Source organism: Cetorhinus maximus, unplaced genomic scaffold, assembly GCF_964194155.1.
Source record: "Cetorhinus maximus unplaced genomic scaffold, sCetMax3.hap1.1 HAP1_SCAFFOLD_775, whole genome shotgun sequence".
NCBI lineage: Eukaryota > Metazoa > Chordata > Chondrichthyes > Lamniformes > Cetorhinidae > Cetorhinus > Cetorhinus maximus.
Window position 1 is genome coordinate 154,735 of NW_027596717.1, and position 20,107 is coordinate 174,841.

General features: G+C 51.0%; 1 protein-coding gene across 1 annotated transcript; it reads left to right on the top strand.

The window, feature by feature from the left end:
- Positions 1-823: 823 nt before the first annotated feature.
- On the top strand, positions 824-11,871 carry LOC144674728 (protein BTG3-like). The gene is made up of 4 exons (XM_078535950.1): positions 824-832; positions 7,345-7,532; positions 11,007-11,144; positions 11,727-11,871. The coding sequence occupies exons 1-4, from the start codon at positions 824-826 to the stop codon at positions 11,869-11,871; spliced, it is 480 nt and encodes a 159-aa protein (XP_078392076.1).
- Positions 11,872-20,107: the final 8,236 nt, after the last annotated feature.

A 20,107-nucleotide genomic window follows, 5' to 3' on the forward strand; every position in this document is an offset into this window, starting at 1 on the left:
CTGAGAGGGTGTTTCCCCTTGTGAGGGAATCTAGAACTAGGGGACACAGGGTTAAAAATAAGGGGTCTCCCATTTAAGACAGCGATGAAGAGATTTTCTTCCCCCTCAGAGGGTCGCGTGACTTTGGAATTCTGGAATTTGGGATGGTGGAGGCCGGGTCATTGGATAAATTGAAGGCAGAGGTAGATATGTTCTTGACCAAAAAGGGAGTCAAAGGTTTTCAAGCGGTAGGTGGGAATGTGGAGTTGAGGCCACAATCAGATCAGCCATGATCTTATCGAGTGACAGAGTAGGCTTGAGGGGCCTAATGGCCTACTCCTGCTCCTTATTCATATGTAGATAGCGCCTTTAGCATCGTAAACCGCCCAGAGGTGCCTCACAGAGAGCAATTATCAGACAGAATTTGACCCCCGAGACACATAAGGGGATATTAGGGGACAGATGATCAAAAGCTCCGTCACAGAGGCTGGTTTTTAAGGAGCGTCTTAAAGGAGGGGAGAGAGAGAGAGAGATGGAGAGATTTAGGGAGGGAACTCCAGAGCTGAAGGCACGGCCGCCAATGGCGGAGCGATGGGAATCGCTAGGGGTTAACCCTGCCACCAGTCCCACGGCAGTCTTTCGGAGATTTTCAGCGCCCAGTGCTGCAGATTAACTCTTCAACCAACACCCAGCCCCCCCGCCAGTCACCTCCACAGTGTCAACTTTGTCCAGCAGAGAAAAGTGGTGAAGCCTCTTTTCCCAGAATTATTGCTCTGCCCTCCTCTCCTGAGGCTGCTAATCCTTCAAGGGGTTGAGTTCCAAAGGGCCTTCCAGTCATGAGACCATGGGTACTGTAGGTATCTTTGCAATTACAGAGTGTCAAACAAGCAGGGGAAATCCTGCAGGGGTAGTTGCCGAGATGTAGTAACGTTGAGTTAACACAGCTTGGTAGAGGGATACGCTCTACAGAGAACCCTCTTCACATGTTTCCCACTATATATTTTATTCTTTCACGGGATGTGGGCTTCGTTGGCTAGGCCATCATTTATTGCCCATCCCTCATTGCCCCTTGAGAAGGTGGGGGTGAGCTGCCTTCTTCAACCGCTGCAGTCCCTGTGGTGTAGGTAAACCCACAGTGCTGTTAGGGAGGGAGTTCCAGGATTTTGACCCAGCGACAGTGAAGGAACTGCCGATATATTTCCAAGTCAGGGTGGTGAGTGACTTGTAGGGGACTTTGCAGGTGGTGGTATTCCAATCTATCTGCCGCCCTTGTCCTTCTAGGTGGTAGTGGTCGTGGGTTTGGAAGGTGCTGTCAAAGGAGCCTTGGTGAGTTGCTGCAGTGCATCTTATAGAAGGTACACACACTGCTGCTACTGTGCGTCGGTGGTGGAGGGAGTGAATGTTTGTGGATGGGGTGTCAATCAAGCGGGGCTGCTTTGTCCTGGATGGTGTTGAGCTTCTTGAGTGTTGTGGGAGCTGCACTCATCCAGGCAAGTGGGGAGTATTCCATCACACTCCTGACTTGTGCCTTGTAGATGGTGGACAGGCTTCGGGGAATCAGGAGAGGAGTTACTCATCGCAGGATTCCCAGCCTCTGACCTGCTCTTGTGGCCACAGTATTTATATGGCTAGTCCAGTTCAGTTTCTGGTCAATGGTAACCCCCGGGATGCTGATCATGGGGGATTCAATGATGGTCATGCCATTGAATGTCAAGGGAAGATGGTTAGAGTCTCTCTCTTGTTGGAGATGGTGGTTGCCTGGCACTTGTGTGACACGAATATTACTTGCCACAGGTCAGCCCAAGCCTGGATGTTGTTGAATGAATTCGAGAAGAGAGTAGGAAGAAACAAAACTCAGAGAACTCTGATGGTTGGTGACTGTGAGAGATTCCAGTTCACCCTCAGTTATTGACTAGGCCAGGCAGCAACAGCACAACCAATTCCCAATTTCACTTCCTAGTCCAGGGTTGCAGGAGATTCCGAGTCCTGGAGAGGGAAAAGCCCTGTTTCTCAAAGTTCCCCTCATTAACTAAAGCCGCGCATACACCCCCACAGCTCAGATTTCCCCCAGCCCCCCAACACACACACCGACTCCTCCCCCTGTTCCCTTTGGATCCGGGCCTTCAGGTTTCCTATTGACAGCTAAGCCCTGAATCCCTCCTTAGCAACTGTCATAACAGGAGGAGGCCATTCAGCCCCTCAAGCCTGCTCCGCCATTCAATGAGATCATAGCTGATCTGTGACCTAACTCCGTATAAACTGCCTTTGACCCACATCCCTTAATATCTTTTCTTCGCAAAATCCTATCAGTGTCAGGTTCATAATTAACAATTTGATCCAGCATCATTTGTGGAAGAGAATTCCAAACTTCCCCCACCCTTTGTGTGTAGGAATGTTTCCTAATTTCACTCCTGAAAGGTCGGCCTCTCATTTTTAGACTCTGCCCCCGAGTCCCAGACTCCCCCCAACCAGGGGAAATAGTTTCTCTCTATCGACCCCGCTCTGATCCCCTTAATATCTCAAAACTTTGATCAAATCCCCCCCCTTAACCCTCTAAATTCCAGGAGATACAAGCTGAGTTTGTGTTTAATCTCTCCTTGTAATTTAACCCTTGGAGTCCCGGTCTCATTCTGGTAAATCAACACTGCGCTCCCTCCGAGGTCAGTATATCCTTCCTAAGGTGTGGAGCCCAGAACATCTCACAGTGACTCCAGGTGTGGTCCAACCAGGGCTTTATAAAGGCTGAAGTGTGCCAGCTGTGGATCTGCAGCTAACATCTCATCTCTGAATCAGATGATTGTAGACTTAAAGTCCCACCCCAGAGGCTTGAGTACAAAAGTTAAAGCCAATACTCCACTGCCAGAACCGAGGGTGTGTCAATGTATGATGGAGTGCTGCACCGACAGAGGGTCAGTACTGAGGGGGTGCTGCACTGTCGGAGGGTCAGTATTGAGGGAGTGCTGCTCCGTCAGAGGGTCAGTATTGAGGGAGTGCTGCACCGTCATAGGGTCAGTACTGAGGGAGTGCTGCACCATCAGAGGGTCAGTACTGAGGTGGTGCTGCACCGTCAGAGGGTCAGTACTGAGGGGGTGCTGCACTGTCGGAGGGTCAGTACTGAGGGGGTGCTGCACTGTCTGAGGGTCCGTAAAGAGGGGGTGCTGCACTGTTGGAGGGTCAGTACTGAGGGGGTGCTGCACTGTCGGAGGGTCAGTACTGAGGGGGTGCTGCACTGTCTGAGGGTCCGTAAAGAGGGGGTGCTGCACTGTCGGAGGGTCAGTACTGAGGGGGTGCTGCACTGTCGGAGGGTCAGTACTGAGGGGGTGCTGCACTGTCGGAGGGTCAGTACTGAGGGGGTGCTGCACTGTCGGAGGGTCAGTACTGAGGGGGTGCTGCACTGTCGGAAGTTCAGTGCTGAGGGAGTGCTGCACTGTCGGAGGGTCAGTACTGAGGGGGTGCTGCAATGTCGGAGGGTCAATACTGAGGGAGTGCTGCACTGTCAGAGGTCAGTACTGAGGGGGTGCTGCACTGTCGGAGGGTCAGTACTGAGGGGGTGCTGCACTGTCAGAGGGTCAGTACTGAGGGGGTGCTGCACTGCCTGAGGTGCCGTCTTTCAGATGAGACATTAAAGCTGGGCCCCGTCTGCCGTCTCAGGTGGGTGTAAAAGATCCCATGGGCACTATGTTTAAGAAGAGTGGGTGGGGGGGTTCTCCCCATGTCCTGGAACCAAAACCACTAAAAAGAAACTGATGACCTGGGTTATCCTCAGATTGATGAAGGATCTTGCTGTGTGCAAATTGGCTACCGGCTTCCCTGCATTACAACAGTGAGCAGAGTTCAGAAATTAAAGTACTTCATTGTTTGGGGCCATAAAGCGCGATGGGACGCCCTGAGGCGGTGAACGGCGCTAGATAAATGCATGTCCCCCTTTCACTTAATTCTTGCTGCTTAACAGTGGCGAAGGCGCCTTTAAGAAGTGGGCGGGGCGCGGCTGACGTCAACCCCTGCCTTGTATGGTCATTGATGTGTGTCGGAAGGGACGTCCTCTCGTTGGCTGGGGACACAGTTTGAATCATCTTCCTGATGTAAATTTCTGGGAATGAGTGAGGACAGTTTGATAAAATCTCTCACACGGTTTGTAGCCACAAGTCTGGACGTGAATCGAGGAGGCGAAAGCATCTCTGGTGAGTAGAGATTTAAATATATATAATATATATATGTAGACATATATTAGTGAACAAAACAACAGGAAAAAAGTTTTGAAAAGTTTTTCAGAAGTTTGTCTTAAACTTTTTCCTGCCAGAGAAGTGTTGGTTTGCAATTGGCTATCAAATGGTAAGTAACCTGGTTACTTACATCTGTAAGTCTCTTTTTTTTTAACCATGTTGCGGGAGAAAATATCTTTTTTCAGAGTTAGTTGGTGAGCTTTTTAAAGTTGTGCCTGTTGATGGAAGGTGCCACAATCACTTTTTCTTCTGAACTGAACTTTGACCGGCACACGAAACAAAAACAGAAAATAGCTGGGAAAACCCATCAAGTCTGAACGCATCTCTGGCGAGAGAGAGAGAGAGAGATCAAGCGTTAACGTTTTGAGCCAGCAGGTCAGTTCAATGTGCTGTGTCCCAACGCTGAATACAAACTCTCTGTCTCTGCCGCCAAGGGTTGATTTTAGGGACCATCGAACAATCGGCCCTGTCTCCAGGAGAGGAGGTTGGGGGACATAAGCCGAATTGATGGCCGCGTTAGAGGAATGATATACTTTCTCAGTCGGGGAGTGGGTTTCGTTAAGGCACAGTTCATGGTTCAGCAACTCCCCACTTTTTTTTAGAAAAGGTGATGTTTTTGAGATGGTCCCTTAGGTGAACACGTGGACTTGGTTTCCAGTTTTGAAGTTTATACTGCGCTGCTTGTAGTTTGTAAGAGTGATTGATTGATTCATTCGGGATCACTCAGGGTGGATGGGTTGCTGCCAGCTCTGGTGGGTGGGGGTCGGGGGATGGGGGCGCGGGTCTGAAGAGTTCGAAATGAAAGTTAGATATTGGTGTGTGTTTGGGGAATCCCAATTTTTGAGTCCAGGAGAGTGTGTGTGAGAGAGAGAGTGTGTGTGAGAGAGAGAGTGTGTGTGTGTGAGAGAGTTTGTGAGAGAGAGAGAGTGTGTGTGTGTGTGAGAGTGTATGTGTGTGTGAGAGTGTGTAAGTGTGTGTGAGAGAGAGAGTGTATGTGTGTGAGAGAGTATGTATGTGTGAGAGAGTATGTGTGTGTGTGAGAGAGTGTGTGTGTGTGAGAGAGTGTGTATGTGTGTGAGAGAGATGTGTGTGAGAGAGAGAGCGTGTGTGTGTGTGAGAGAGATGTGTGTGAGAGAGAGAGCGTGTGTGTGAGAGAGTGAGAGTGTGTGTGTGTGTGAGAGAGTATGTGTGTGTGTGAGAGAGATGTGTGTGAGAGAGAGAGCGTGTGTGTGAGAGAGTGAGAGTGTGTGTGTGTGTGAGAGAGTATGTGTGTGAGAGAGAGAGAGTGTGTTTATTAAATTCCTTCTATTTGATGCTGTAGTTTTTGGAGTTATTTTCTCCCAGGGAGGAACAGGAGAGATTTGGTTTTCTGTTACTCGGCCCCTCAGGAAGTGTTAGCTCCGCCCTGCAATTGGAAAAACAAAAATGCCCCCATGTGACCTGAAGACTGAGGGTAGTTGCGGTTTCTGTGGGGCCTGTAATGGACACTGGGGGAGGATGTTTGATATGGACACCTTCCTGGACAGTGGCACCAGAGTTACTCAGGGAAAGTAGCGCTTTTCCCCACCTCAGGACGTCCCAAAGCCTTTCACAGCCATCCAAGGACCTTTTTTTTGTGTGTGAGCTCACTGTTGTAATGTAGGAAACGCAGATAATTTACGCACAGCAAGATCCCACAAACAGCAATGTGATAATGACTCAGATCATCTGGGTTTTTTTTTCAGTGATGTTGTTTAAGGGATAAATATTGGCCCCAGGACCACGGGGAGAACTCCCCACCCCCCCCCCCCCCCTCCCATGCTCTTCCAAATAGTGGCGGTGGGATCTCCCCGCGACGCCTCCCTTGGCCGAATGTCAGTCTGGATTGTGAGCTCCTGGTCTTTGTACTGGGGGGGCTGGTGCCCACAACCCTGTGAGCCAGAAGTAAGTGTGCGACGGACTGAGACACTGACTCACTTTGCTGGGCCGACAGGGCTTCCATGGAGCTTGTGTCTCTGAATCCACCGCAGTTAGAAACAAAACAACATGTTTACAAAAATCAGCTGTTTCACCTGAGGACAGTTTTAACAATCTGAAGGATGGCAGACTTCAGTGCAATTTGGATGTGAGATTGACTCTCACTTTTACTGTTTTACGCTCGGACATTGAATGCAAAGTGTTCTGTCCGAGAGAGGGATGTCCTCCTCCTGCTGTGTGACTATGAACAACATCTGGAGTAAGGACTGGCTCCTTGTCCCTGTCTCCACGTCCTCCCATTTACCTTTATAACGTTTTCAGTTTTAATGTTGTGAGGCTAATATTCACCCACCCCCCTCCCACCCCAATGAATATCGCTGTCAAATAAAAATCGGATCTGGGTCACTATCGCATTGTCCTTTGTGGGATCTTGCTGTGCGCAAATTGGCTTTTGCTTTTCCCCCCATTACGATGGTGACCCCCACTTCATAAATGGAAGGGAGTCATTTGGCTGTGAGGCTCTTTGGGATATCTTGCAGCGGTTAAAGGCGTTACAGAAATGTGAGTTCTTCACCGGATATACAGCAGGCCATTCGGCCCATCTGCTCCGTGCCGGTGTTTCTGCTCCACACGAGCCTCCTCCCACCTCCCCACCCCCCCGCCTCTTCATCTCACCCCATCACCCTATCCTTCCATTCCTTTCTTCCTCATGTGTTTATCCAGCTTCCCCCTTAAATACATCGATACTATTCACCTCCACCACTCCCTGTGGGAGCGAGTTCCACATTCTCCCCACTCTCTGGGTAAAGAGGTTTCTCCTGAATTCCCCATTGGGTTTATTAGTGATGATCTTATATCGATGGTCCCTAGTTCTGGTCTCCCCCACACACAAGAGGAAACAGTCTGTCTGTATCCAGGTGCGTGTTCCAGAAGTGTCTTGTCAGCAATGCCTACCACAGTCAAATAGCTCACCAGCCATCACTATTGTGGGAGGGCAGGTAAAAGAGTTGCTGGTGGTGGGGGTGGGATGTTGTTGACACAAAGGGGTCATTCCAGCAGCCAGACCATGATCTCTATATTCCATTACCCTTCTCCCCACCCCCCTCCCTCACCCAACCCCAACATCCCCGACTGTAACACACTCTGAACAGGTTAATCTCTAAACACCCCCACCTTCCCCCCGCAGATACACCAGGAGACGATGAAGGAGGAGATCGGAGCCGGAGTGTCCTTCCTGGTCAGCTTGGTCAGGAATCGCAGCAGGCTACATCAGGAAAAGATCGAGGAGTTTGGGGAGAAGCTCACTGCGATACTGTACCGAAAATACCAGAATCACTGGTACCCAGCCAATCCCAGCAAAGGACAAGCATACAGGTAAGCAAACAGCAGAGCCGCCCAGTACAATGGCTAGAATATTACAGCACAGAAACGGGCCATTCAGCCCATCTGCTCCGTGCCAGTGTTTCTGCTCCACACGAGCCTCCTCCCACCCCCTGTTCATCTCACCCCATCACCATATCCTTCTATTCCTTGCCCCCCTCCCCCCCATGTTTTTATCCAGCTTCCCCCTGAAAGAGCATAAAATATTGGACAGCACACCAGGGAGGACCCTCCTCACTATTTCTTGCATTGCGCTGAGGGACATTGTCCATCCACTTGCGAGAGCAGATGGAACAAGTCCTGGGTTTGAGTCTCCACCCCAGAGACTTCAGCCCCATAATCCAGGCCGACACTCCACAGTGCCAGTGCCGAGGGGGCGCCGCGCTGTCAGAGGGTCGGTGCCAAAGGAGATGCTGGCCTTCAGGTGAAACTTTAAACCAAAGTTCCCGTCTGCCTCCTTGGTGGGTTTAAACGATCCCACGGCCACTATTTGGAAGAGGAGCAGGGGGAAGGTCCTGGGGCCAATATTTACCCCTCAACCAACATCACTAAAAAAACAGATGATCTGGGCCATTACCACATTAAAGTTTGTGGGAGCTTGCTGTGCACAAATTGGCCGCCACGTCTCCGACATTACACAGTGAACATACTTTTGAATAAGTATTTCATTGGCTGTGAAAGGTTTTGGGACATCCTGGGGTGGTGAAGGCGCCAGAGAAATGCAAGTCTTTATTTTGAAAAAAAACAAAAAACTGCAGATGCTGGAAATCCAAAACAAAAACAAAAATACCTGGAAAAACTCAGCAGGTCTGGCAGCATCTGCGGAGAGGAAAACAGTTAGCGTTTCGAGTCCGTATGATTCTTCAACAGAACTAAGGAAAAATAGAAAAGAGGTGAAATATAAGGTGGCTTAAGTGGGGGTGGGACAGGTACAGCTGGATAGAGGGCCAGTGATAAGGTGGAGATAACCAAAAGATGTCATAGACTAAAGGGCAAAGAGGTGGTGACGGTGGTGATATTATCTAAGGGATGTGCTAATGGGGACATTAAGGGTAGAAAGCAGGACGAGCAAGGTACCAGGTAGCCCTAGTGGGGGTGGGGTGGGGGGAAGGGATCGAAATAGGCTAGAAGGTAAGAGATAAAACAATTGATGGAAATACATTTAAAAATAATGGAAATAGGTGGGAAAAGAAAAATCTATATAAATTATTGGAGAAAAGGGGGATCGGAAAGGCGGTGGGGATGGGGGAGAGAGTTCATTGATTGTCTTTGTTTTGAAAGTTGCTCGAAGTTGTCCCTGCAATACCGCCCTTTTCCCACCTGGTGGCGCCGCTGCTCAGTTTTAAATTTGGATGAGCAGCTGAACCGCTTAAAGCCCCTTTAAAGCTGAGACAATGAAATTTTAGGGGCATCTTAAAGGAAGGGAGATGGAGGTGGAGAGGTCTCGGGAGGGAATTCCAGAGTTTAGGGCCCCAGGCAGCTGAAGGCACGGCCACCAATGGTGGAGCGATGGAAATCAGGGGATGCTCAAGGGGCTGCAATTGGAGGAACGCAGAGATTTTGGAGGGTTGTCGGTCTGGAGGAGGTTACAGAGATAGGGAGGGTTATAGAAACTTGGAGGAGGTTACAGAGATAGTTAGGGTTGTAGGGGCTGGAGGAGGTTACAGAGATAGGGAGGGTTGTAGGGGCTGGAGGAGGTTACAGAGATAGGGAGGGTTATAGAAACTTGGAGGAGGTTACAGAGATAGTTAGGGTTGTAGGGGCTGGAGGAGGTTACAGAGATAGGGAGAGTTGTCAGGCTGGAGGAGGTTACAGAGATAGGGAGGGTTATAGAAACTTGGAGGAGATTACAGAGATAGGGAGGGTTGTAGGGGCTGGAGGAGGTTACAGAGATAGGGAGGGTTGTAGGGGCTGGAGGAGGTTATAGAGATAGGGACGGTTGTAAGGGCTGGAGGAGGTTACAGAGATATGAGAGGGTTGTGGGGCCTGGAGGAGGTTACAGAGATGGGGAGGGTTGTAGGGGCTGGAGGAGGTTACAGAGATAGGGAGGGTTGTAGGGACTGGAGGAGGTTACAGAGATGGGGAGGGTTGTAGGGGCTGGAGGAGGTTACAGAGATAGGGAGGGTTGTAGGGACTGGAGGAGGTTACAGAGATAGGGAAGGTTGTAGGGACTGGAGGAGGTTACAGAGATAGGGAGGGTTGTAGGGACTGGAGGAGGTTACAGAGATAGGGAGGGTTGTAGGGACTGGAGGAGGTTACAGAGATGGGGAGGGTTGTAGGGACTGGAGGAGGTTACAGAGATGAGGAGGGTTGTAGGCACTGGAGGAGGTTACAGAGATAGGGAGGGTTGTAGGGACTGGAGGAGGTTACAGAGATAGGGAGGGCTCTAGGGGCTGGAGGAGGTTACAGAGATAGGGAGGGCTGTAGGGACTGGAGGAGGTTACAGAAATGGGGAGGGTTGTAGGGGCTGGAGGAGGTTACAGAGATAGGGAGGGTTGTAGGGACTGGAGGAGGTTACAGAGATAGGGAAGGTTGTAGGGACTGGAGGAGTTTACAGAGATAGGGAGGGTTGTAGGGACTGGAGGAGGTTACAGAGATAGGGAGGGTTGTAGGGGCTGGAGGAGGTTACAGAGATAGGGAGGGTTGTAGGGACTGGAGGAGGTTACAGAGATGGGGAGGGTTGTAGGGACTGGAGGAGGTTACAGAGATAGGGTTGTAGGGGCTGGAGGAGGTTACAGAGATGGGGAGGGTTGTAGGGACTGGAGGAGGTTACAGAGATGGGGAGGGTTGAAGGGACTGGGGGAGGTTACAGAGATAGGGAGGGTTGTAGGGACTGGAGGAGGTTACAGAGATAGGGAGGGTTGTAGGGACTGGAGGAGGTTACAGAGATGGGGAGGGTTGTAGGGACTGGAGGAGGTTACAGAGATGGGGAGTGTTGTAGGGACTGGAGGAGGTTACAGAGATAGGGAGGGTTGTAGGGACTGGAGGAGGTTACAGAGATGGGGAGGGTTGTAGGGACTGGAGGAGGTTACAGAGATAGGGAGGGTTGTAGGGACTGGAGGAGGTTACAGAGATAGGGAGGGTTGTAGGGACTGGAGGAGGTTACAGAGATAGGGAGGGTTGTAGGGACTGGAGGAGGTTACAGAGATGGGGAGGGTTGTAGGGACTGGAGGAGGTTACAGAGATAGGGAGGGTTGTAGGGACTGGAGGAGGTTACAGAGATAGGGAGGGCTGTAGGGACTGGAGGAGGTTACAGGGATAAGGAGGGTTGTGGGCACAGTTTTGAAAACAAGGATGAAAGTTTTAAAATGGAGGCGTTGTTGGACTGGGAGCTAATGTATGTCAGTGAGTGACGGGGTGAAGGCTGAACAGGACTTGGTACAACTTGGGAAAAGGGCCAGTAGGGTTCTGGATGGTCTAATGTCTGTCCTCTTGGATCCTTCAGTATATTTTTTCTCTCCCTGGTAGATGCATTCGGATAAACAGGAAACATAAAGCAGACCCATCCTTGTTGCTCGCTTGTCAAGACTGTGATCTGGAATATAACCAGTTGAGACTGCCCAAAGAGATTACGTTGTGGATTGATCCCCAGGAGGTGTGCTGCAGGTAAGTCTTCACCTGGACGGTTTAGCAACACAGTCACCGCAGAGACAAACACAAGGAGCTCATCTGGAGAATTGTGTCCGATTCCGACTGCCTCACACTTTAGGAGGGAAGGCGAGGCCTTGGGGAGGGTGAGGGGGAGATTGACTCGAATGGCGCCAGGGAAGAGGGACTTCAGTCCATGTGGAGAGACTGGAGAAGCTGGGATTGTTCTCCTTAGAGCAGAGAAGGTTAAGGGGGAGATTGAGTCGAGGCATTCAAAATCATGAGGGGGTTTGGATAGAGTCAATAAGGAGAAAGTGTTTCCAGTGGCAGGAGGGTCGGTAACCAGAGGGACACAGATTGAAGGGAATCGGAACGAGAGGGGGAGATGAGAATTTTTTTTACACAGCGAGTTGTTGTGATCTGGAAGGCGCTGCCTGAAAGGGGGGTGGAAGCAGATTCAACAGGAACTTCCAAAGGGGGAATTGTGTCTGTCTGTCTCTCTCTCTCACTGGTGTGCTCTCTGTCTCTCCTTCACTGTACGGTAAACCTTCCCTCGGCTGTGTTCTGCCAGTTTGTGTGGGTGTTTGTTGTTTATACCAGGTTGTTAGTGGCTGTGTCTCGCGTGTTGCTGCCTGACCCGATTCCCACTAAATCTTCATTTGAAATTCCTGCAGGTGTAGTGATGGGAGTCTGCCTTTCACTGTCGCTCAGTTTGGACAAGACTCCAGGAGGGCGGCATCGTTAGACTCTGAGCAAGGCAGCGCGTCCTCGGAGTGCAGCACACCTGACTGCCACTCGGAGACTTCGTCAGATGAAGGGGAACATGCCAAAGGTCAAACAGTGAAGGAAACTGCAGCAAAAACAGCTGAAGCTACTGGCAAGGTAAAGAGAACATTGAGCACCCAGTGCTGGGAGGGGTCGGAGTGAATGGTTCCAATACTCTCCGGGCCGATCTCCCACCTTCTACCCCTGGAAACTCATCAAAAACTCAACTGACCCCAGACCCAACTCACATTGAGTCCCGTTCACCCATCACTATCCTGTCGCTCACTGACCTACACTGGCTCCTGGTCCAGCAACACCTCCGTTTTTAAAAAAAAATCTCATCCTTATTTCAAATCCTTCCTCACCCCTCCCTATTTCTATAAACCCCTGGAACCCTCCCTATCTCCGTAACCTCCTCCAGCCCCTACAACCCTATCTCTGTAACCTCCTCCAGCCCCTACAACCCTCCCTATCACCATAACCTCCTCCAGCCCCAACCCTCCCTATCTCCGTAATCTCCACCAGCCCCTACAACCCTATCTCTGTAACCTCCTCCAGCCCCTACAACCCTCCCTATCACCATAACCTCCTCCAGGCCCAACCCTCCCTATCTCCGTAATCTCCTCCAGCCCCTACAACCCTATCTCTGTAACCTTTTCCAGCCCCTACAACCCTCCCTATCACCATAACCTCCTCCAGCCCCAACCCTCCCTATCTCCGTAGCCTCCTCCAGCCCTAACCCTCCCTATCTCCGTAATCTCCTCCAGCCCCTACAACCCTATCTCTGTAACCTCCTCCAGCCCCTACAACCCTCCCTATCACCATAACCTCCTCCAGCCCCAACCCTCCCTATCTCCGTAATCTCCTCCAGCCCCTACAACCCTATCTCTGCAACCTCCTCCAGCCCCTACAACCCTATCTCTGTAACCTCCTCCAGCCCCTACAACCCTCCCTATCTCCGTAATCTCCTCCAGCCCCTACAACCCTCCCTATCTCTGTAACCTCTTCCAGCCCCTACAACCCTCTGAGATCTCTGCGCTTCTCCAATTCCTGCCTCTTGACCATCCCCCGCTTCCCATCGCTCTGCCATTGGCGGCCATGTCTTCAGCTGCCTGGGGGCCCTAAGCTCTGGAATTCCCTCCCTAAACTCACTCACTCCCTCCCGAACACAGTCTGTCTCTCTTTCTATCTGTGGGAACTGGCTGTGCAATAGTTGGCTGTCCACATTTCCTCTATTTACAACAGTGACCACACTTCATATAAATTACTTCATTGGCTGTGAAACACTTTGGGACGTCCTGAGGTGGGGAAAGGCGCTAGAGAAATGCAAGTCCTTGCACGTGGCCTGTGGAGACGGGGCTGGGGATTAAATGGAGCTTGTGTGTGTGATTTGTCATGTTTAATTGCTTCAATAATTTTTTCCCTTAGGTTTCTGGAAGTTTCTCCCAGTGCACTACTGCGTGGCCTCTGTACCCTCACAAGCCGGTGCAGTATGCCACATTCTACCAACCCGTCCCCCTCATCAGCTACTACTTGATACCCGGACTGGACAAGGCCCTGCAACCTCGCCCAGGCTTCCTCCTGCCTCATGTGCAGGCCCACTGCTCGAAGATCGGCAAAAGGCACAAGTGATGAAGGTCCTGGCTAGCAGAGGGATCGGATATCTCGCTCACACTGAGCTGTGCCAACCCTGTGCTTAACTGCTCCATTCTAACACCCATGGGCATGTTTGCAAGTGGCTGAGCTGTGTGTGTGTGTGAGCGCGGTGTGTGTGTGTGTGTGAGTGTGAGCGCGGTGTGTGTGTGTGTGTGTGAGCGAGGTGTGTGTGCGAGCGAGGTGTGTGTGTGTGTGTGTGTGTGAGCAAGGTGTGTGTGTGTGTGCATGTGTGAGCGAGGTGTGTGTGAGCACGGTGTGTGTGTGTGTGTGTGTGAGCGCGGTGTGTGTGTGTGTGTGTGCGAGGTGTGTGTGTGAGCGAGGTGTGTGCATGTGTGAGCAAGGTGTGTGTGTGTGTGTGTGAGCGAGGTGTGTGTGTGTGAATGAGTCAGAGAGAAATGTTGCTGTATATAACATTCACTACTCACGTGTGTGTGTAAGGCCCACACTGCCTATGTGTGTTTGTGGGTTTACATTGTTGCTCCTGTGGGTCTGTGTATACTTTATATATAATTGAAGCCGTCTCTGTATTATAAATCTGTACTAAAAACTCAGGTATCTTTGAAAATATGAGGTGTGTCCACATTGCCTGACAGGTGATTGTTATTTATCATGTTTACAGGGGGAGTGTGTGAAATACCCCAGAGTCTCTGTTAATATGTATTTGTTAAATTATCATCTATCTGGCTTGTGGAATATTTAATGTTTTTGCACTTTTATTTTATTTCCTGCTGCTGATCACTCTCCATTCGCTCCTGTTGAAATCTCAGAGCCTCTCTTGGGTAAGAAACTTAGCTGTGACGCTTATCATAGCCAAATAGCCCATCAACATCCACTGAGTGAGGCTCCAGAAGGTGCCTGGCGAATGGATTGCTGAAGACATTAGGACAAACTCTAGCACTCAAAAGAGTGTGTTTTCTGTGCAATATACATTGAGCAATTTAAATTTTTTAAATCCAAAAATTGTTTAAAAGGGATTTGGGGAATTGTTTCCTGAGGATGAGGTGTTGAGGAACAACTCTGGATCCCTGGGATTTTTTAGCTCTTCTTCCTTAATGTGGGAATAGTTATTCCCATGTTCCTGTATCTTTCTCCCAGGTTAGGGGAAGGGTCCCTATCTCTGAATGGCCTCCTGAATGAGCTTGCTGTGTTAATTCACACCAAAGGCCGCAGTGTGTTAACACAGTGAACCCCTGGTCTGCTCTCCTGCTGCCATTGCCCATTCCCACCCTCAAACAGTGACTTGTGTTTCCACCTCAGTAACCCAGGGACACAAGCTCCCCAGTGGGGTGAGTGGAAGCCCCTTACCCAGACCCTCACCCAGTTCATGTCTCTCCAAGTCTTTACAGATATTGGAGAAAAATCACAGCGGACCAACACAGTGTTACTGCTCCCCAACTGGTGAATGGGAGAAACTTTTATAAAACTCAGTATTTATTGACCGTCAGTTAAGCGCGAGTTAAATGGCTTATTCTGAATGTCTCATTAAATTTCTTTTTTCTTTTGTGTAAAATAAATTAAACCACTTTGTTCAAACAACATTCCCAGGGTGGTGTGAGTTTCTGTAAAGATTGGAATACTGATTTCCTCCTTTTGGACAACTTCATGTGTTGATCGGCTGAGGCACTTTGGGACTTTCATGGAACAAACTGGTCACTCGTTAGGGTGGGGGAGGGAGTGGGATTTTTTAATTCATTCATGTGGGCGTCATTGGCCGGGGCAGCATTTATTGCCCGTCACTAATTGCCCCTTTAGAAGGTGGTGATGAGCTGCCTCCTTGAACTGCTGCAGTCCATGTGGTGTAGGAACACCCACAGTGCTGTCAGGGAGGGAGCTCCAGGATTTTGACCCAGCGACAGTGAAGGAACGGCCGATGGATTTGCAAGTCAGGACGGTGAGTGGCTTAGAGGGGAACTTCCAGGTGGTGGTCTTCCCAACTATCTGCTGCCCTTGTCCTTCTAGATGGTAGTGGTGGTGGGTTTGGAAGGTGCTGTCTAAGGAACCTTGGTGAGTTTCTCCAGTACATCTTGTAGATGGTACACACGCTGCTGCTACAGTGCGTCGGTGGTGGAGAAAGTGAACGTTTGTGGATGGGGTGCCAATCAAGCGGGGCTGCTTTGTCCTGGATGGTGTTGAGCTTCTTGAGTGTTGTGGGAGCTGTACTCATCCAGGGCAAGTGGGGAATATTCCATCACACTCCTGACTTGTGCCTTGAAGATGGTGGACAGGCTTTGGGGAGTCAGGAGGTGAGTTACTCACTGCAGGATTCCCAGCCCCTGGCCTGCTCTTGTAGCCACAGTGTTTATATGGCTAGTCCAGTTCAGTTTCTGGGTGGAGAGAAGGCACCAATTTCTTCCCAATTCCAGGGTTGGAGGACTTGTGGAAGAATTGACCCGAGCCACCAAAGCAGAAGAGGAAACTGGAGAAACAGCAAACTTAACATGGAGTTCAACAACTTCCAGTCATGAAAGTGCTTCTATTGTTTTAGCTCATTTTTATTCATTGATTTATTCCCTTTTTTACCCCACTTGCTATCCTTCTCGCTTCCAATGTCCCTCTTCCCACCCCAAAGGACCATCTGTCACTTCTTCCATGTTGTTCTTTCACCGACTGGAAACCCTCGTTCTGCTATTAACACATTCTCCTGTCGGAGGGTCAGTACTGAGGGGGCTCCGCGCTGTCGGAGGGTCAGTACTGAGGGGGTTCCGCGCTGTCGGAGGGTCAGTACTGAGGGGGCTCCGCGCTGTCGGAGGGTCAGTACTGAGGGGGGCCGCGCTGTCGGAGGGTCAGTACTGAGGGGGCTCCGCGCTGTCGGAGGGTCAGTACTGAGGGGGCTCCGCACTGTCGGAGGGTCAGTACTGAGGGGGCTCCGCGCTGTCGGAGGGTCAGTACTGAGGGGGCATTTCAAAATGCATGTTTTGTGATGGCCAATCATATTCCACTTTTCCAAACAGGTCATGAGGTGTTTCAATGGAATCAATATTACAGACATCTCAATATGGTCATTACAGAGAGTCTGCACTCCCCCTCTTCCCCCCACTACCTCTCTTCCCCCCCACTCACTCTCTTCCCCCACTCCCCCTCTTCCCCCCCACTCCCTCTCTTCAGCCCCACTCCCCCTCTTCCCCCCCACTCCCTCTCTTCCCCCCCACTCACTCTCTTCCCCCACTCCCTCTCTTCCCCCCCACTCCCTCTCTTCCCCCCACTCCCTCTCTTCCCCCCACTCCCTCTCTTCCCCCACTCCCTCCCTTCCCCACTCCCTCTCTTGCCCCCACACCCCCTCTTCCCCCCCACTCCCTCTCTTCCCTCACTCACTCTCCCCCCCACTCCCTCTCTTCCACCCACTCCCTCTCTTCCTCCCCACTCCCTCTCTTCCCCCACTCCCTCTCTTCCTCCCCACTCCCTCTCTTCCCCCACTCCCTCTCTTCCCCCCCACTCCCTCTCTTCCCCCACTCACTCTCTTCCCCCACTCCCTCTCTTCCCCCCCACTCCCTCTCTTCCCCCACTCCCTCTCTTCCCCCACTCCCTCTCTTCCCCCCCCACTCCCCCTCTTCCCCCACTCCCTCTCTTCCCCCACTCCCTCTCCTCCCCTAACTCCCTCTCTTCACCCCCCCACTCCCTCTCTTCCCCCCCACTCCCTCTCTTCACCCCAACAGCCCCTCTTCCCCCACTCCCTCTCTTCCACCACTCCCTCCCTTCCCCACTCCCTCTCTTCCCCCCCCACTCCCTCTCTCCCCCCACTCCCTCTCTTCCCCCCCACTCCCTCTCTTCCCCCCCACTCCCTCTCTCCCCCCACTCCCTCTCTCCCCCCCACTCCCTCTCTTCCCCCCCACTCCCTCTCTTCCCCCCAACTCCCTCTCTTCCCCCCCCACTCCCTCTCTTCCCCCCCACTCCCTCTCTTCCCCCCCCCACTCCCTCTCTTCCCCCCCACTCCCTCTCTTCCCCCCCCACTCCCTCTCTTCCCCCCCACTCCCTCTCTTCCCCCCCCACTCCCTCTTTCCCCCCCCCATTCCCTCTCTCCCCCCCCAACTCCCTCTCTCCCCACCCCCCACTCCTTCTCTTCCCCCCCGCCATCTGTCCTTGCTTCCTCTCCCCACCCCATGACCCTGGTTCCTCTCCAACCAGCCCCCTACCTCCCGGTCCCTCTCCAAACCCGCTGCCCCCCATCAACACTGAGGGGGTGCCGCGCTGTCGGAGGGTCGGTGCCAAAGGAGATGCTGGCCTTCAGGTGAAATTTTAAACCGAGATCCCCATCTGCCTCCTTAGTGCGTGTAAAAGATCCCACAGCCACTATTTGGAAGAAGAGCAGGGGGAAGGTCTCCCCGGTGTCCTGGGGCCAATATTTACCCCTCAACCAACATCACTAAAAAAACATGATCTGGGTCATTATCACATTGATGTTTGTGGGAGCTTGCTGTCCGAAAATTGGCCGCCACGTTTCCTACATTACTACAGCGAACATACTTTTGGAAAAGTATTTAATTGGCTGTGAAAAGCTTTAGCCATCCTGGGAAGGTGAAGGCGCCAGAGAAATGCAAGTCTCTGTTTTGAAAGTTGCTGAAGTTGTCTCTGCAATACCGCCCTTTGCCCACCTGATGGCGCCGCTGCTCAGTTTTAAATTTGGATGAGCAGCGCCATCTAATGGCTGAACCCCTTTAATACAGGAACAACAACAAAAAACAACTTGCATTTATATAGCGCCATTAATACTGGAAAAAAGTGCCCCTATGCACATCAGGGTTTTGTAAATGAGTCAAAAGTTGATCCAGAGCCACCTAAGCAGATACTAGGGACTAAAAGCTTAGACAATGAAGTTTTTAAGGGGCATCTTAAAGGAAGGGAGATAGTGGATTAGGAAAGGAATTCCAGAGTTTAGGGCCTCAGGCAGCTGAAGGCACGGCCGCCAATGTTGGAGCGATGGAAATCGGGGGATGCTCAAGGGGCTGAAAGGAGCGCAGAGATTTTGGAGGGTTGTTGGGGCTGGAAGAGGTTACAGAGATAGGGAGGGTTACAGAAGCTGGAGGAAGTTACAGAGATAGAGAGGGTTATAAGGGTTGGAGGAGCTTACAGAGATAGGGAGGGATATAGGGGGTTGGAAGAGGTTACAGAGATAGGGAGGTTTGTATGGGCTGGAGGAGGTTAAAGGGATAGGGACAGTTGTAGGGGCTGGAGGAGGTTACAGAGATAGGGACGGTTGTAGGGGCTGGAGGAGGTTACAAAGATAGGGAGGGTTGCAGGGGCTGGAGGAGGTTATAGAGATAGGAAGGGTTATAGGGGTTGGAAGAGTTTACAGAGATAGGGAGGGTTATAGGGGGTTGGAAGAGGTTAAAGAGATAGGGAGGTTTGTAGGGCTGGAGGAGGTTAAAGAGATAGGGACAGTTGTAGGGGCTGCAGGAGGGTACAAGGATAGGGAGGGTTATACGGGGTTGGAAGAGGTTACAGAGTTTCTCCAGTGCATCTTGTAGATGGTACATACGGCTGCAAATGTGTGTCGGTGGTGGAGAGAGTGAATATTTGTAAAAGGGGTGCCATCAAGCGGGCTGCTTTGTCCTGGATGGTGTCAAGCTTCGAGTGTTGTGGGAGCTACACTCATCCAGGGCAAGTGGAGAGTTTCCATCAGAGACTCCTGACTTGTGCCTTGTAGATGGTGGACAGACTTTGGGGAGTCAGGAGGTGAGTTACTCACCGCAGGATTCCCAGCCCCTGGCCTGCTCTTGTAACCACAGTGTTTATATGGCTAGTCCAGTTCAGTTTCTGGGTGGAGAGAAGGCACCAATCTCTCCCCGATTCTAGGCGTGGAGGTCCTGTGGAAGAATTGACCTGAGCCACCAAAGGAGAGCAGCTGGTGACACAGGATGTTCGTCCAGGGAGAGTCCCGAACCTCGTAATCCCACCCCCAGCACCCACCAAGCCAAAGCCACCAACTGCAGCTGCATTGGGAAACTCTCCAAGATCATGTTCTACACTGATGACAGTAAAGATCATGGAAGGCAGGGAACTTTTGTATAAACTTAATAGTGTCCAAAATATAATTGTAAGTACCAATACATTATTGAACTCATTGAGTGTAATAAATAAATGTCCCTAAAATACCAAATTGGTCAATTCCTTTTCCTGATCTCCTGTTGATTTGGACATTCTGAAATTATCATCTCAGACTCACTGATGACAAGTTGGTGACAAGGACTCACGGTCAGTGGGAAGTGATTCTGATTTCAATCCTGAGCTATGATCTCCACAAGGAAGCACTGAATGGTCTCCTTATTTAAGAAAGGATGTAAATGCGTTGGAAGCAGTTCAGAGAAGGTTTACCAGACCAATACCTGGAATGGGTGGGTTGGACAGACTCGAAGAGTAAGATCCTGCGGGGTCTTGACAGGGTGGATGTGGAGAGGATGTTTCCTCTTGTGGGAGAATCTAGAACTTGGGGCTCATGGTTTAAAAATAAGAAGTTGCCCATTTAAGACAGAAATGAGAAATTTCTCTCTGAGGGTTGTCTGGAGGATCAGAATCCCCTCCAACTGGGAAACATATGAAATTAAAAATCCAGACCCACAGACCTG

Bases quoted from the DNA above. Each gene is read 5' to 3' on its own strand.
- LOC144674728 (XM_078535950.1), top strand. The intron at 7,533-11,006 runs GTAAGCAAACAG...TCTCCCTGGTAG, and splicing joins AGCAAAGGACAAGCATACAG to ATGCATTCGGATAAACAGGA. The intron at 11,145-11,726 runs GTAAGTCTTCAC...TGTTTATACCAG, and splicing joins CCCCAGGAGGTGTGCTGCAG to GTTGTTAGTGGCTGTGTCTC.